The sequence below is a fragment of the Silurus aristotelis genome (assembly GCF_946808225.1).
Source record: "Silurus aristotelis genome assembly, chromosome: 4".
NCBI lineage: Eukaryota > Metazoa > Chordata > Actinopteri > Siluriformes > Siluridae > Silurus > Silurus aristotelis.
The window spans coordinates 20211853-20228726 of record NC_139577.1 but is presented as its reverse complement, the minus strand read 5'-3'; the positions used below and the strand labels follow the sequence as shown (position 1 = coordinate 20228726).

The window sequence follows — 16874 nt, the reverse complement described above, 5'->3', positions numbered from 1 at the left end:
CATTTCTTCATGATGTTCTCCACTATACTTCCAGTTTTAAATAACGCGTTGGACAGTTCTTAACCAAATTTCAGTAATTTCAGCAATTACTTAGCATGTCAATAATTTGATTCTTCTGAAACAGATTAACATATTTTCCACAACCACAAGATGTGTTTACTGACATGGTTGTTTAGGAAATGAAAAGCTACTCGCTGCAGCAGTTATCATACAATAGGATAATTATCCAATGGGAGGCTCTTACTTTTTTGCTCTTTCTTTATTATATATATATATATATATATATATATATATATATATATATATATATATATACACATATATATATATACACACACACACACACACACACATATATACACACATATATACATATATATATATATATATATGTACGTATGTACGTATGTATGTATGTATGTATGTATATATATATATATATATACATACATATATACACATACATACATATATATATAAATATATATATATACATATATATATATATATATATATATATATATATATATATATATATATATATATATATATATACATACATACATACATACATACATACATACGTACATATATATATATATATATATATATATATATATATATATATATATATATATATATATATATACATACATACATACATACATACATACATACGTACATATATATATATATATACACATACATACATACATATATATATATACAGTGAGGAAAATAAGTATTTGAACACCCTGCTATTTTGCAAGTTCTCCCACTTAGAAATCATGGAGGGGTCTGAAATTGTCATCGTAGGTGCATTTCCACTGTGAGAGACATAATAAAAAAAAAAATCCCAGAAATCACAATATATGATTTTTAAACTATTTATTTGTATGATACAGCTGCAAATAAGTATTTGAACACCCGTCTATTAGCTAGAATTCTGACCCTCAAAGACCTGTTAGTCTGCCTTTAAAATGTCCACCTCCACTACATTTATTATCCTAAATTAGATGCACCTGTTTGAGGTCGTTAGCTGCATAAAGACACCTGTCCACCCTATACAATCAGTAAGAATCCAACTACTAACATGGCCAAGACCAAAGAGCTGTCCAAAGACACTAGAGACAAAATTGTACACCTCCACAAGGCTGGAAAGGGCTACGGGGAAATTGCCAAGCAGCTTGGTGAAAAAAGGTCCACTGTTGAAGCAATCATTAGAAAATGGAAGAAGCTAAACATGACTGGCAATCTCCCTCGGACTGGGGCTCCATGCAAGATCTCACCTTGTGGGGTCTCAATGATCCTAAGGAAGGAGAGAAATCAGCCCAGAACTACACTAGAGGAGCTGGTCAATGACCTGAAAAGAGCTAGGACCACCGTTTCCAAGGTTACTGTTGGTAATACACCAAGACGTCATGGTTTGAAATCATGCATGGCACGTAAGGTTCCCCTGCTTAAACCAGCACATGTCCAGGCACGTCTTAAGTTTGCCAATGACCATTTGGATGATCCAGAGGAGTCATGGAAGAAAGTCATGTGGTCAGATGAGACCAAAATAGAACTTTTGGGTCATAATTCCACTAAACGTGTTTGGAGGAAGAAGAATGATGAGTACCATCCCAAAAACACCATCCCTACTGTGAAGCATGGGGGTGGTAGCATCATGCTTTGAGGGTGTTTTTCTGCACATGGGACAGGGCGACTGCACTGTATTAAGGAGAGGATGACCGGGGCCATGTATTGCGAGATTTTGGGGAACAACCTTCTTCCCTCAGTTAGAGCATTGAAGTTGGGTCGAGGCTGGGTCTTCCAACATGACAATGACCCGAAGCACACAGCCAGGATAACCAAGGAGTGGCTCTGTAAGAAGCATATCAAGGTTCTGGCGTGGCCTAGCCAGTCTCCAGACCTAAACCCAATAGAGAATCTTTGGAGGGAGCTCAAACTACGTGTTTCTCAGCAACAGGCCAGAAACCTGACTGATCTAGAGAAGATCTGTGTGGAGGAGTGGACCAAAATCCCTCCTGCAGTGAGTGCAAACCTGGTGAAAAACTACAGGAAATGTTTGACCTCTGTAATTGCAAACAAAGGCTACTGTACCAAATATTAACATTGACTTTCCCAGGTCTTCAAATAGTTATTTGCAGCTGTATCATACAAATAAATAGTTAAAAAAAAATCATACATTGTACAATCATACATACATAGTCATGAAAATAAAGAAAACTCTTTGAATGAGAAGGTGTGTCCAAACTTTTGGTCTGTACTGTAATATATATATATATATATATATATATATATATATATATATATATATATATATATATATATATATATATATATATATATATATATATATATATATATAGTTCGAAACAGTCAAAATCAAGTTTCCTCAGGAACGTATTAAGAGGCGAAGGCAAGTTTGTTTAGGCTCTGCTTCGCACTTTAACCAGATTTCTTTATTACGGGTATGAAAATTGAAAACATACACAACTTCGTACCGTACCATGAATTTTGTGTACAGTTACACCCCTAATATATATATATATAAACAGAACTTTTGCTGTTTTCACACAGACGGTTTTAATTGCGGGACTGATTTTGGTCCTTGATTTGAGTGATTAATTTAGTGATTTTATATATACTGTAGATCAAAAAGAATTGAATACAAAAGCAAAGTGAATAAAAGTTACCAACACATGAATAATGTTAAATATACAGTTAAATGTTTGGGCTAAAAAACAAGCCTTTCTTTTCCAATTTTTCTGTTATGGTTAAAGTTATGTAAACGATTAGCCAATCATAGAGCAGGATGTGCGATTTATCCCAGTAGCTGATTATGAATAACCGTTCTACAAAATGTTCCCAAAATACTGCAGTAATTGTCTGTATGGCAAAACTGTGACAGTCCTAATAAATAAAACCCTCATTTTGAATGAGTGCCTTAAAACGAGAGGTGACTGTAGATTAGACGCTGCTAAATGATTGTTCTAAATCCGATGGGAGAATACGGCAGCTTCTTTAGATGGCGACTTCATAGTAAATGATCAAAACATTTCTGGCTAGATTGTAGCATTGAGTCCTGCAAATATGTGGACTAAAGCAGCATATAAATCCAAAAGTTTACATTTATTAACAGAACTTTGATTATTGTGGTACCATCTGAAAGCAATGGAAACTAAGTTTAATAATTTCTGTGCTTCTTTGGATATCACTACACAATCCTCCTCCAGCAGTAGCAGGGCATAATATAGATTTGCTGATGTGGCCATGGCTTGAGTGAAAGCTCAGCCCTCTGAGATGAGCTACAGAGCATTAGCTAAGACCACTGTGGGCTGAAAAAAGTGCTGCATTAAGTGTTTGGCACAATGAATCTCTAGCGAAAGCGTCCATATGATGCCATCAGCAGATTCACTAAACTTTATGTCTGACTCTATAACAAGTACACCAGGTCGAGTGGTTTACCTGTCCCATGCTCCACTGGGTCTGCTGGCCAGGCTGCATGGTGTACATGTTTTGTGGGGGCACAACTGCTGGCATTGCTCCGGGCTGTGCTCCCATCATGCCAGGCGCCACTCCCATTACACCTGCCGTGGCGTTTCCCATAAAGCCATTGGGCATAGTCATGCCAACCATCATCCCAGTGTTCTGGCCCATCATAGCTCCACCCTGACCCATTACTGCCCCCATCATGGTGGTGGGTGGCATGGGGCCACCCATGGCTGGGAAGGCCTGGAAGTTAGCTTGAGGCTGTGCAGGAAACGGCATCTGAGATGTACCAATGAACATAGCAGCTAGAAAGAGAGAGAAAACATAATGAAAAACCTGGGTAAACAGCCTTACAGTGGCATATACAACACAAAAACAAGACCGAAGATCAGCCCTCACACAAACATAAAGAAATAAAAAGCAGGAAAAAGGAGTACACAAACGTCCACAGACAAGCCCAAACTGAAGCCTGCACTAATATGCAGTGCCAAGCCAATTCACCTCAAGTGATCTTTGAGATGAGAGAGGAAGAATGAGCTGGCGTTGGCGGAAAGGGCTTATTAAGAGGTGACTTGACAGTGGAGAAACGGCAAAGCCTCTATTTGGAGGATGAACTTTTGGAGCAATGTGCTGTTTAAAGAGGCGCTAGACAGCAGCTTTAATCTGTGTTCAGCAGCATCACAGAGCTGAATCGTGGAAACATTCAATGGCTAAATTATTGATACTCTCATTCGAACCATGAGCTACAGGCTGGTGTTTTCTTTTCAAGCGGTCAGAAAACGGCTGCTATAACGTGATGAAGGTGTTTAAGGAAAAGCAGCAGCACTGCGATAAGCACTGAATCTCCTTTTTCAACGTAGCAATAAAGTGAAATTCCGTTAAAGCAGCGTTACCCAGAACAGCACTGAGAACTGCTACACTGATTCTTTTTCTTTTCATAGTAAACACAATACATGTTTTTTTTATCCAATTCTTTTTTTATTAACCCACAGCTACATTTAACATTTACAATTCCTGCCCAAGATCACTGAGATGGCACAAATGAGTATATTGTGTCTTGAGTGCGACATCAACATCAATGCTGGCCACTTATTTATTTAAACAAACATGTCCTACAAGAACTACAAACCTCCTTAAAATAAATAAATAAATAAGTAAATAAAAAATAAATAAACAAACACACACACACTAGCACATACACACAATAACAGACTGACAAACTGCCTCAATGTTCCATTCACATACACACAGAGAAACACAAATAGTTATACTAAGCAGGGGCAATACAGTGCATAATGTGGTGTGTTATGGGGTGTACCTTGTGCAGGCTGTGGAGGGACAGTGCTGGACCCATACAGGGACAGAATGGAGTCCTTAGAGAGAGGTTTCTTGGTGGTGTCCTCTGCTTTGTTGCTGCTGTTCTCACTGAACAGGTCCAGATCAGACTGGACTGGAGCGGCTCCTGTTGTGCCCGCAGTGCCCGAGGTAGCACCCACACCAGGGCCTGCAGGTGTGTTGCCAGCTGCTTTAGTGGAATTGACCTGCACAGAACAGAGGACATGATCAGCTCAGTGATGTTATGTTGCACTAAACATAGTACATGGGACACAATAAACTAATGTTAAGGCTGTTTTGTGTGAAAAACCAAGATCATCTGCATTTTCTGAAACTCTGAACGCAGTCTGTCTGGCAACTATGCCACAGGTCACTAAGATCACATTTTCCCATAACGCATTCTGTTTTTTAACATAGCCCTTATGGGAGAGATGTTCCTAATAAAGTGGATGGTGAGTGGCTACATTATGAAATCAGTAGCTTTTGTCAGTGCGAAGGTCTGTAAAATCATTTAGTAGCTGTACTGCTCAATGACTATGCAAATATGCTGTCTACCCACATAAACATGTCTCATATAATAGTTTAATATAGGCTTAATTAGAATTTATATCACTAGACTACACTCTTTGCAATTTGGTGGGCTGCATTTCTATTCTAGTGCGTCGGTCTTTTATAATTCATGAAGACAGCTAATAAAGTTAACTATGAGATTTTTTTTCTCTTTTCCTTTGTCCAGAAACCAAACAAGATATTGGTTGAATGCTGTGCTATTTGTATAGCGACAAAACAACTTTACAGAAATACACACATGGCTCATATGTTTTATTCAATAAGCATGTAACACTAAGATGACTTGGAAAAGCCTTGCTGGACATGGAAGATTTGCAGCCTGACAAGGAATAAACAAGATTTGCTTGGTACCTCAGGCTTAAAGACATGGACTTGCTTATTTATATTTGATGGCACCTCCCATGCACAAATGTACAAATTAAAATCTCTATGGATGAAGCAAGCTGACAGAGTGTACAGTCATTACGCCCGAATTCATTTACAAAAATACGATTGCAGCTGCTACCAGTAGGTCTGAAGCCTCCGCAGTCTCACAGTGTGGCCAATCCCTACAGTAAAATGTGTGTTTAGTCCTGCTGAGACATACGTTTTTGCTGATGGGATGGTGCTTTGCTTGCCGTTTCTTAAAATGACTTAAATAGCCATTTCTGGTAAATGATATCCAGCTAAGTGCAGGCTTTAAGACATCATCAATCCCCGTTTACCGAAGAACTCTCTGAGGCAGCTTCGAGAACTTGAACACAGCATATTTTGATACTTACATTCAATTCATCAAGTCTATACAAAGTTAATTAAATTTTTATGTGCCTTATATTTTCGAGTAAACAAATCAATAACCACCTCAAGTCAAGCACCTTATTTTAATTATTAGTAATTTCAGCAGGGTCATATATTCATAAAAACTATATAGTTTAGTCTTATTCATATTTACATTTGCGGCATTTAGCAGACGTTTTACATGTAGAATACTTCATGGCTTGGAGTTAATCTATCTCTCCTTAGCATCTCTGCCTCCTAGCAAGACGACGTGGTGATGTCTTTACTTAGCGTATAAAAAGCCTGACATCAGTCTTAAGAGAAATGTACGGGGCCCTTTGCCCCTGTGTGCACAGCCTATGGTTTCTACTCCATCTCTGTTCGGTGGTTTGTGTGAAAGCAATTTACCTCTCTGTAAAGACAGGTGTAAAGCAAGGCCTGTCACGAGCTGTGCTGTAGCTTTGAGGCTACACTATACAGCTAATTACTATACCTTTCACCCTCCCACAAGTTCATCACTCAAAGGCATGAAACCAAGAGTGATGAGGAAAGAGAAAGGCTACAGAACATCATTTGGATGCAAATGAACTGAGAAAAAAACAAAGAAGAATGGCTCAGCTCCACTGCTAGAGGCCCATTAAAATACGACTGATGAACAGAAGTAACTTGGGGAGGTGGGGGGAAGAAAAGAAGAAAAAGTGAAGGGCACAGACTCAGACACTCTGTCACATCTCAGCTCTCCTGTTGCCTATGAGTCAGAGCTCCAAAGCTGTGAGGCTGAACCGGCGCTGTGGTGTTCAGGAGACTGGAGAAGTAGAGACGTCTCTGTGGACAGGGTGTGAAGGACTGGGGTGAAATCAGTCAGAATATTAGCACTTTTACAGAGCACAGCACAGCATCCTACAGGCCGGTAACGAATCTAAACCTGGCACTGTGTGTCATATTTAGGGATCAGGTGGTGAATACTGATATGGATGAGTAGTCAAATGATTATTTGAATACAGAATGCAAAATGCTTAAAATACAGTACATACAGGTTAGCATAGCTGTTTTGATGTCAAGGGAATAAATCCAATATAATTATAATGTGACATTTAATATTTGGAAATGCAACCGAGAAAAAGAAATGTATAAACAGACACATTTTAGGGGGAACATTTAAACTTGGTTATATGGTGATGTAGCTGTGTTCCCAATCAACCAATTTAAAACTTATGTTAGGTGCATGGACCTCACTGTTTAAAGGTATGGTCTAGAAAAATTGTAAATAAAAATAAATAAATAAATAAATAAAGGCCTGAGAATTATCTTGAAAAGCAAAACATAAAATGTCAACACTGACATTACAAAGAGAAGATGAGGGGGAAAAATTGCTCAGGGATGATGTCCAAGGGCCTACCCACAACATTAAAATAGCTGTGGGAATTTTCTGCAAGCACTCATTGTTCCCAACATATGACAATATTCTGTATTCTTCACAAGTCTGGTTAACTAAGTAGGGTGGGCTAGATGGAAGCTAAAGCATACAGATTTTGCCAAAAACATGCATCGAATCACTTAAACTATATGGCAAAAGGTGTTATGGTTTAATGAGACCAAGGTTTCTCTCTTCAGCCATAATTCAAAAGGTAGCATTAGAAAGAAAAAAATACACACCATACCCACAGTGAAGCATGGAGGTGATGACGGCAGCATTTTGGTGCGAAACTTTAAGGTGTCTGCTAGAAAGCTGAAGATGCCTTTTGACATGACAATTACCCAAAACAAACATCCGAATCAATAGAAGAAAATCTAAAGCCCAAACATGAATCCATGGTCACCTGAAGAGCACAGGAAATGCTGTAGCAATTAGACTACAATGTAAAATGTACTGGCAAATCAATATATGCTAAGCTGACCCTAAAAAGACGGAGATGGAATTTTAGTGGATCTTGGGTAAGAAATGCAAATGCAATGAATCATTTCAAAAATGCAAATGGGGAAAAAAAACAAAACAAAAAAAGGTCAAAATAAGTTTAATGAGTAACAGACAGTTTACTAGACTACTGAAGATCCCTATTTCAGATAAAAAAAAAAGTACAGGAACATTCTGTTTTAATCTCTACCCATATGTCTCGGCTTGAGTGGTACCTGGGCAATTCAGCATGGAAACAGCAAAGCTCAGATGGCAGGGAAAACAACAAGAGGTGAGCACTTTTAATCCATGAAATTGGAAGTGTAAGACGCAGTGCTGTTCTGAGAGGATGCAGGGACTCACCTCTGCCTTCTGTTACTCACAAGAGAACAGTTCTGAAGAGTAGCAGTGTGTAAGAACCTATATATAGGATTAAAGCTCTGTCGAATAGATCATTTAAACACACACTAACGCAAAATCATAACTGTGAATCAGGGGGTTATAGGGGGAGGGAAAAAAAAATAAAAAAGACAACGATTACATAACCCCTCCCCCACTACTCATCACATGACAAACGAATCACTCAAAGGCGTCCACAGGGGAAGAGGGCAAAAGCTATTAGGATTAATAATGAATGAGACTAAGACCACTGCTCTATGCTGTGTTTCTCTATATTTTTGTGTATTAAGAGGCCATTACTGCATGTGTGTATACACATTACTGAAAGTTTGCTTGATTACAGACTCAGTCTCACAGGGCTATAAATATTCCTGTAATCTTAAAGCTGCACTAACGCTCACCACATCATCACACACCAATGAATATTCACACACACACACAGTGGCACTGCACAGCACTGTGTTGTATGTCCCTGACATTCAGGGGAGGCCATAAATATTCCAGTTCCAACCACCCCAACTAACCAAAGTTACATTAACACACACACACACACACACACACACACACAACACACACACAACACACACACACACAACACACACAACACACACAACACACACAACACACACACAGGCTTCCTGTGAAACAGAGCAGGCTTTGTGTGATTAGCAGCCGTACACAGATAATTAGCACTCTGCTGGTGTACAGGGCTAGGCTAGGCTAATCCAGTTCCCCTCAGCAATCCATCTGCCTGGGAAACCAGAGAACGACTTGCTGAGAAAGGAAATCCAATGAAAGTAAAGACTAAACATAAAAGAGTTCTCCAATGACAAATGTGTTTGTTTGGCGTTAGTAACGATGGCAGTTCACACCAGCAGGTGCACTGACTAAGTGTCTAAAGAGAAGCTGGCATCAGCAGCTTTAATGTCAATGTCATTTTGACATTAAACTGATTCTGATGCTGTGAACTGAAAACTACAACAAGAAAAAGAAAGTCAAGAAGCGCAAAAGAATAGACCTGATTCTCACATCTGCATGTGGTCATAATTTATTATTAATTTTTTTTTTACAAATGTGTAATTGAAAAGAATACTATTTTACTAGAGGTAAAGAGCACGGATACAAATAGTCTGAGAAATGCTTGAGAATGAAGGACTGTATCTGACCGCGAAGAAGTGCACTTCCATTAAATCTAACCTGGTAGTCCATGACTTCTCCTTGACCTGCCATGGCATGATCTGTAAATAAGTGCTTTTCCAACCTATTTTCCACTAACACATGAGCTCACACAAGAACTCGAACATTTCTCTGTAGTGTGGAAAGAACAGAACACACACTTACTGAAATCTTATTAATAATGTACACGTATGGGCAGTTCATCAATGATGGCAATGAAGATGCAGAAACTATGATTAACTATGCATATTTTAGAATATACTTTTACATGTAAAGTACACAAATTGAAATCTTTAAATAGGAGAAATTCTTACTAAGCAGGCACCGTTTATGCTCCTTTTGTAAAGTGGAAACAAACTATAAATAGAAGTCTCTGTTAATCACTTTCCTGAATGGTTTGTAGAGTTCATGTGCAATCAGACCCAGTCAACTGCACACGCAACACATAAGCATAATATATTCACTTCCAAAAAAGTTGCACCTTCTCTAAATAGATGAATTATATCAATTTTAATTTTCCTTTTGGAAACGAATCATGATAGTATTTAACAAAACATTTGGAAATAAATAAATAAATAAACCTTGCCCCAATGACTGTTCTTATAAAGGAGTTTTGGGTAAACAGTTTTTCTGTGTTCTCAGCTGAAATCATCACTGATAATATGCTACAGATGCAGTTAACATGGTCATGGAAAAACATGTTTTTAAACAGGGCAGGGTGATGAGACAAAAATATGATATGATTCTTAAAAACATTTCTCCGATACATGAGGTGGCCAAAAGTATGCAGATACCCGAATTCCATACCCATATGTGGTTTTTGAAATCACGCGTAGCATGTTCTTCAATAGTACAAAGGAGTTCAAACATGTTCTAGAATGACAATTTTATCATGCACAATGCAAACTATGCTCAATAAAAACATGATTTGCTGTTTGGTGTGGGAAGAACACAATGGTCTGCACAGAACCATGACCTCAACCCCACTAACAACCTTCGGGATAAACTGAAACACTGACTGTGTTACTGATTAGTGCCTGAACTCACAACTGCTACTGCAGTTAAAAGAATAAACCCCCAAAGCCATGCTTCAAAATCGAATGGAAGCATTCCCAGAAAAGTGCAGGTTATTATAACAGCAAAGGGGAACTAGAAGAAAATCAGGTGTCCACAGACTTTTGGTCATATAGTGAATGCCACAATATAGATTTGCTGATAAACTAGCAGCAATACAATAAATTAATTACATCGATATTGAAAATAATATTCAAACACCATCCTTTTTAATAAATCTGCAAAAAAAAACCCCAAAAAAACCTAGCAAATTAAATCAAAACATGGACTTTAAATGCGTCAGCATTTTCTATATGGACATTTGTTCGGCACTGAAGAAAGTGCAAGTGACTGAAAGATTATATTGATATTTATGTACATCAGAACATTGATATCCATCAGAACATGAATCCATCAGTCAGAGATGACTGATGGATTCATACACTGGTCATGTGCTTCTTTGAGAAGCGAATGTGTGTCTGGATATCAGCAATATTTTTTTTTTAATCTGACCACAAATCTTGCATCGCTCCAACATAGCAAATGAGCAATGAGTAATGAGCACAACTTATTCCGAAAACAAAAAATGTGCTGATGTGCACTGAGATGTAAGAAAGAGAGAAACCAAAAGAGAAAAACAGACGGAGAAATGTCGAGCTGCAGCTCCTCTCAACATTGTGCTCACACTTTTATTTATGCAGTTAGTAATTATACAGTATGTGTATATATTTATGTACTCACATATACACACGTGCAACCTCAATACTCGAGTTACATTCTATGACCCCTCACGAGTAACAAAAAAATCACGAGGTTTTGACTCTTCTTTTGATGGCTCCTTTTTCAAGAGGAATTGTACATGTACTGTACTGAAAACTAAAATTGTGAATTTCTTGCCATAAATGATTTCATTTACTACTTTAAAATAAATAATACAATAATAAAATATTTAACATTTTTTTGATGTAATTTATTAGTAAAAATTCTGTTTTGAACCATTACTCCAAACTTTCGAGCCACTTGCGGCTTCCCGCGAACCATCAGATTTTTTACGAGTTTAAAACAATTAACCATGAAATTGAGAGATAGTAATCAGTGGCCTGTTAAATTTACACTTCAATTTGATTCATCTTTTTTTCCCGTAGGGAAAACTTAGACATTTTCAAAAGGTAATGTAAATACCTAATATCACAATACCTACGAGCACTAGCACTTTCTGGCCCCTTGTGGACATGTTTACATTAAGGGCAAGCCAGGAGGCAGACATGAACCTGTATGTGACATACCGATGTGCTGGCAATAATATGCAGATACAGAAGTATAAACCGGGCCTTACTATAGCATAGCAAGCTGAGGAATGGAAAATTAGTCTTCGGGTGTTTCTGTCATAATACACACTAATAAGTAGGTTGATGGCTATAGACAGCTGGGAACACTTCTTCCAAATTGACTATCCAAATTTCTGAGAGGGAAAAAAAAAAACAGACAACTTTGGATAGCTACTTTAAAACCAACATAGATGCTAAGATGACAAGGATGAGCCGATATAAATGTTTCAATTCTAACCAATTTTTCAAATTAGAATTTTTTGGTTCATATTTTTTAATCTCTTAATTAAACACGACACATAATTTGGAATTAAATCACGGTTTGAAAATAATTAAAACAAACAAATCAAAGCTACATGTCAATGTTTAAGCTGTTTTTGATTTAAATGAATGGCTACAGTGAAGGTGTCGAGAACAAAAAATACCCTTTGTTGATAATTGCAATGTTTTCCTGCCGGGTCCTAGGTTTTTCCCGCCCTGATGGCCTGCACCCCAGCAGGACTGGAGCAGCAGTCCTATCAGACAACATCTCCAGGCTGCTGCACACCATCTGACTGGTAAGACATGTTAAGACATTCAATCCATTGTTATGCTGATGATACCCAGCTATATATCTCATCAAACCAGACGAAACATCATAATTGGCAAGGTTCACTGGGTGTGTTAAAGAATTAAAAGATTGGATGATGCATAACTTTCTATTATTAAATTCTGATAAGACAAAACACGTTCTCTTTTACAGAAACATCGACAGCACTTTGCAGTAACAGTAAATGGCCCTGAGCCCAGTTTATAACGTCTGCCTGTGAGTCAGTTTCTAGACAACAGTCATTTCAACAGGGACACTACAGCACAACCCTGCCAGAGAGAACTGTGATCTGCTAGAACAAAACCAGACCACCAAAGGATCCAAGCTATAAAACCACCGGGCAGAGAAAAGCAGGGCTATGGTAAATGAGCTGATAAATAAAACAGTGCTATGCTGCATGACAGTCAAGTGCTTAACATACTGCAGTGAAAGAGTCCGGTAGGGAGAATGGCAGTGAGCGACTGTGACAGGCGTTCTCCACAAAGCCAGCTTCCGTACGAGCTGCAGTGTAGCGGAAAGAAAGCAAAACAACTCTGCTTTCATTACGCATTACCCTACTGAGAGACCATCTGCACTAAGTGGTGGAAATACTGTGAAAAAATGCCATATTCAGAGCCATGTAATGCATTTATATAGAATGACCTATAGTTTTTGTTCATGCGCAAACATGCCTGTCCACTGCAAGACAGAACACACACACAGGCATGATTTTTGAAATTAAAAAGAAACTAGAGAACCCGGAAGAAACCCATATGTACAGAAACTCCACACAGATAGTAAACTCAAGATTGAATAACGGATCCTAGCGCTATAAGCTGGCAATGCTATCCCTGTTCACCACTGTGCCATTAGCACCTTTTAATGGCTTTGTATGTAATCGATGTCCTCTAGACTGCAGAGTCTTTATCCTCATTCATTCAGAATGACCATGTGAGTTCAAAGAACTGCAGATCTGTAACTGCTACTACTGTCAATGAATTGGGAAAAAAAAAACTATTCCGTTTTTTTTTTTTTATAATTTTTTTTATTATTAATAATTAAGCCAAAGTGAAAATTGTACTTTGGCTTTTGCCCATTACTACATACAGTGCCCTCTAAACAGAATTTGAACACCAAGGCCAGGTATAACTATACATTGTTCAATGAAGACTTGAAAAGTAGAGGCTATGCCACAATATGCAGGTCATCAGCAGTAAGAATCTGGTGGCCTGTTTGAAATTAGCAAAAAAAGGCAGCAATGAGATGTGGAACAAACATTAAACTTTACGTAAGTGATGAATTTGTAGGAAAAAAGAAAGGATCTGCTCCTGCTGCAAAACAAACAGTTAAGCTTTAAGTATATAGTGTCATGGCCTGAGCTTGAATCTTTACTAATGACATAATCCATGATGGTGGCAGCAGAATGTATTCAGAACTCATCCTGTGTGCCAGTATACAGGAAAATGCACCCAATCTAATTGGGAGGAACATCATCATCATGCAGCAAGACAATGACCCAAAACACACTGCCAACAAAACAAAGGACTTCATCAGGTGGGGAAAAGAGGAAAGTTTTAGACCGACAAGGTCAATCATCAAACCTTAATATAACTAGAGAATGCATTTCACCTCCTGAAAAAAATCCCAATGGCAGAATATCCCAACCAAACAGTCAGCAACTGAAGGAAATTGTGATATTAGTATCCATAAAATGTAGAAATGAAAAGGGTCAGGATAAAAATGATGTAGAAATGAAAAGGGTCAGGATAAAAATGATGAATCATTATAAAGATCAGACGTGTTTGATTTAAATTCTAATTGTATTTGATGTAAGTAAAGCTTCATAAGTGTAGACAAAAAAATTTCCCTTAAATAAAACATGGCATATGTCAGCAGGGCTGTTGGTATACTGCATGCAGACATGTCGTGTGCTGCCCAACCTTGATTAAGCAGCACTGTTTTGTCTTGACCAGCACTGCGTTTCAGCAGAGTGGCATGACAGATGAGCCTCTATGATCCGGTGGCTCTCTCCTAACCTTTAACTCCATAGAGTGCAAAGAATGAAGGTTGGAATTTCAGTCTAACCATGAGTATTGAATTCCTTTCTTCCACCAGTATTTCATTCCCTGTGTGGAATCATTGGAAGCACGTGTTAACGTATGTACATGAAATTCTCCTTAAACACACAACATATAAATATGCTTTAGTGACTGCGCACTAATGAGTTCGCTGCTGAGTAGTGCCACCTAGACCATATGCTCTCTGTGCTCCATGCTCTGTGTATGTAGATGCACCTGATTTGTGTGTGTGTGTATATATCTATATATATATATATATATATATATATATATATATATATATATATAAAATCTCCAACTGTGCAATGTGCACACACGACTTTGATTGTATATATAATGTACTAACCATATGTTGTGCAAGCGCATATGGACCTTGATATAAATTGATATTGGGACAGCAGGTGCTTAGAAATTAAGGCTCTGAGTAAAGGTTCAAAAGAAGTTCAAATCTTAGAGCTGCCAGAAAACTGGTGCTGGGCCCCGAACGGCTTGCGTCTTAATCTTTATAACTAACGAGAAAACAGACAAAGACTTATTTTTGATGAAATTCTGAGCTGTGTGCTCGAATATTGCTTTAAACGAGTTGTTGTCGGTCTCTCGTTAGTTAGCATTGTGGTAGAGCTTTAATTCTTAAGCCTGTCCCGTACTCTCTCCTCCTCCTTTCAGTGTGCCAGTGTGCCTGCCATTGTAGATTGCGGCGTCTCCGCTGTAATGCCGTGTTCACGACTTGGAACTTCCTACTTACCACAATAGAATATTCATTCAAACTTAGTGGTATGCTTTCAAAAAAATAAAAGAACACTCGCAATAAACTGTCTACCAAAACTAAAAAGAACTGAAGAGTTGTCTAGTTAGTGCTTAATTAGCTTTTAAAGTGGATGTGATAATTCACTGTTAAGAGCACCAAATGATTACATGAGGAGCAGCTTAAATAAAACATCTTGCAGAAAAGAAATTAACATTCAAATGTAAACATTCAAAGTATCATCCAGCACTTAGTGAGTTCAAATAGAAACAGCAACTCAAAAGACTATATATACTTATACTATAAGCACTGCCATGTTGAAGTGACATCATAGAATCACAATGCAGTATTTGGAGGTGGAAATTATAAGTTGGAAAGACATTTCGACAGCTTTTTTACTGTAGAAGAGTATCTCAGCTGTTTCAACATGCACAAAACATCAAATTGAGGTGGATGGGCTACAACAGCAGACCACATACATTTCTCATCTGTCAGTCAAGAGCAAAAATCTGGACATCAGGAGCGTAAATCTTTCCAAACTAGGCATCTGAAGATTCGATTCCTGTTCTGGGTGACAGAACTAAAACATGTAGTCCTCTGCAGTAGCTTATCCACCCTAAGGCCTGATGTGTTGCGTTCTATTGATGACTTTCTGCTTACCATGGTTTTAAAAAGATTTTATCTCAGGTACTACAAACTTCAGTCAGCTCAGACCAGCTCAGTCCTGTCAGTTGTGTGTGCTCCTAATTACAGGATGTTTTTTGTTTTTCGCACCAGTTCGCTGTGTCTTTAAATTGTATCCTGTGTCAATGTGAATAAAAAAAACTTTTTTTTACTGTAATACTAATATAACAAGGGACACTAGGACCAGTGGCTGTGCTCTGTAACACTACAGCACAGAATTAAACTGGCTCAGGAATGCAGTATCAGCGCCCAATATATCCTGCTGTTGGCTTAACCTTCACACAGTAACTAATGCACAGGAGCAGAAGGGTGAGCGTGCTGAGCCTACACTGCTGAAAAGGACTTGTTCGTGCTAAAAGCTCCATCAAAGGAGAAACTTGGGAGAAGTGAGAACAGTCTGCTGGATGGCAGTAAGAACATGAATGAAACGAAATTCTGGTGAATTTTAAGAAGTGCACTAAACACAGCACATATTCCAGGTCAAATGCTGAATAACTTGAGCGCAGTGTTGCGCTGAATTCTGAACATCTGGGTTGAAAAACAACATAAATGCTGTAAAAACCTGACAAAATACTGATTTTCTGTTTTGATTTCAATCATTTATGTAGCTATATATTATTCAGCATCAGCTCCATGTTCTCAGTGGATGCTTGTTTTTCCTTTATGTTTATACACACTTGCACAAGGTTTATGTGCTTTCTTTTTCCCCATTTTTTGACCAATGAATAAAAGAGTTTTGTAGAATACTTCTATCATTGCCTCGTCCAACATGTTCCACGTGCACTCAGAT

The 16874-nt window shown here is 38.0% G+C and overlaps 1 protein-coding gene across 6 annotated transcripts in view; it reads right to left on the bottom strand.

Moving 5' to 3' along the window:
* The window catches only part of smap1 (small ArfGAP 1), a 115553-nt gene that overhangs the window by 3800 nt on the left and 94879 nt on the right, over positions 1-16874 (bottom strand). For all 6 annotated transcript variants that reach the window (XM_083539432.1, XM_083539433.1, XM_083539434.1 and 3 more), the window contains 2 exons: positions 4817-5039; positions 3475-3803 (listed from right to left, as the gene is read on the bottom strand). In XM_083539432.1, coding sequence (XP_083395558.1) covers positions 3475-3803; positions 4817-5039 — 552 coding nt within the window. The remainder of the gene's footprint in view (positions 1-3474; positions 3804-4816; positions 5040-16874) is intronic.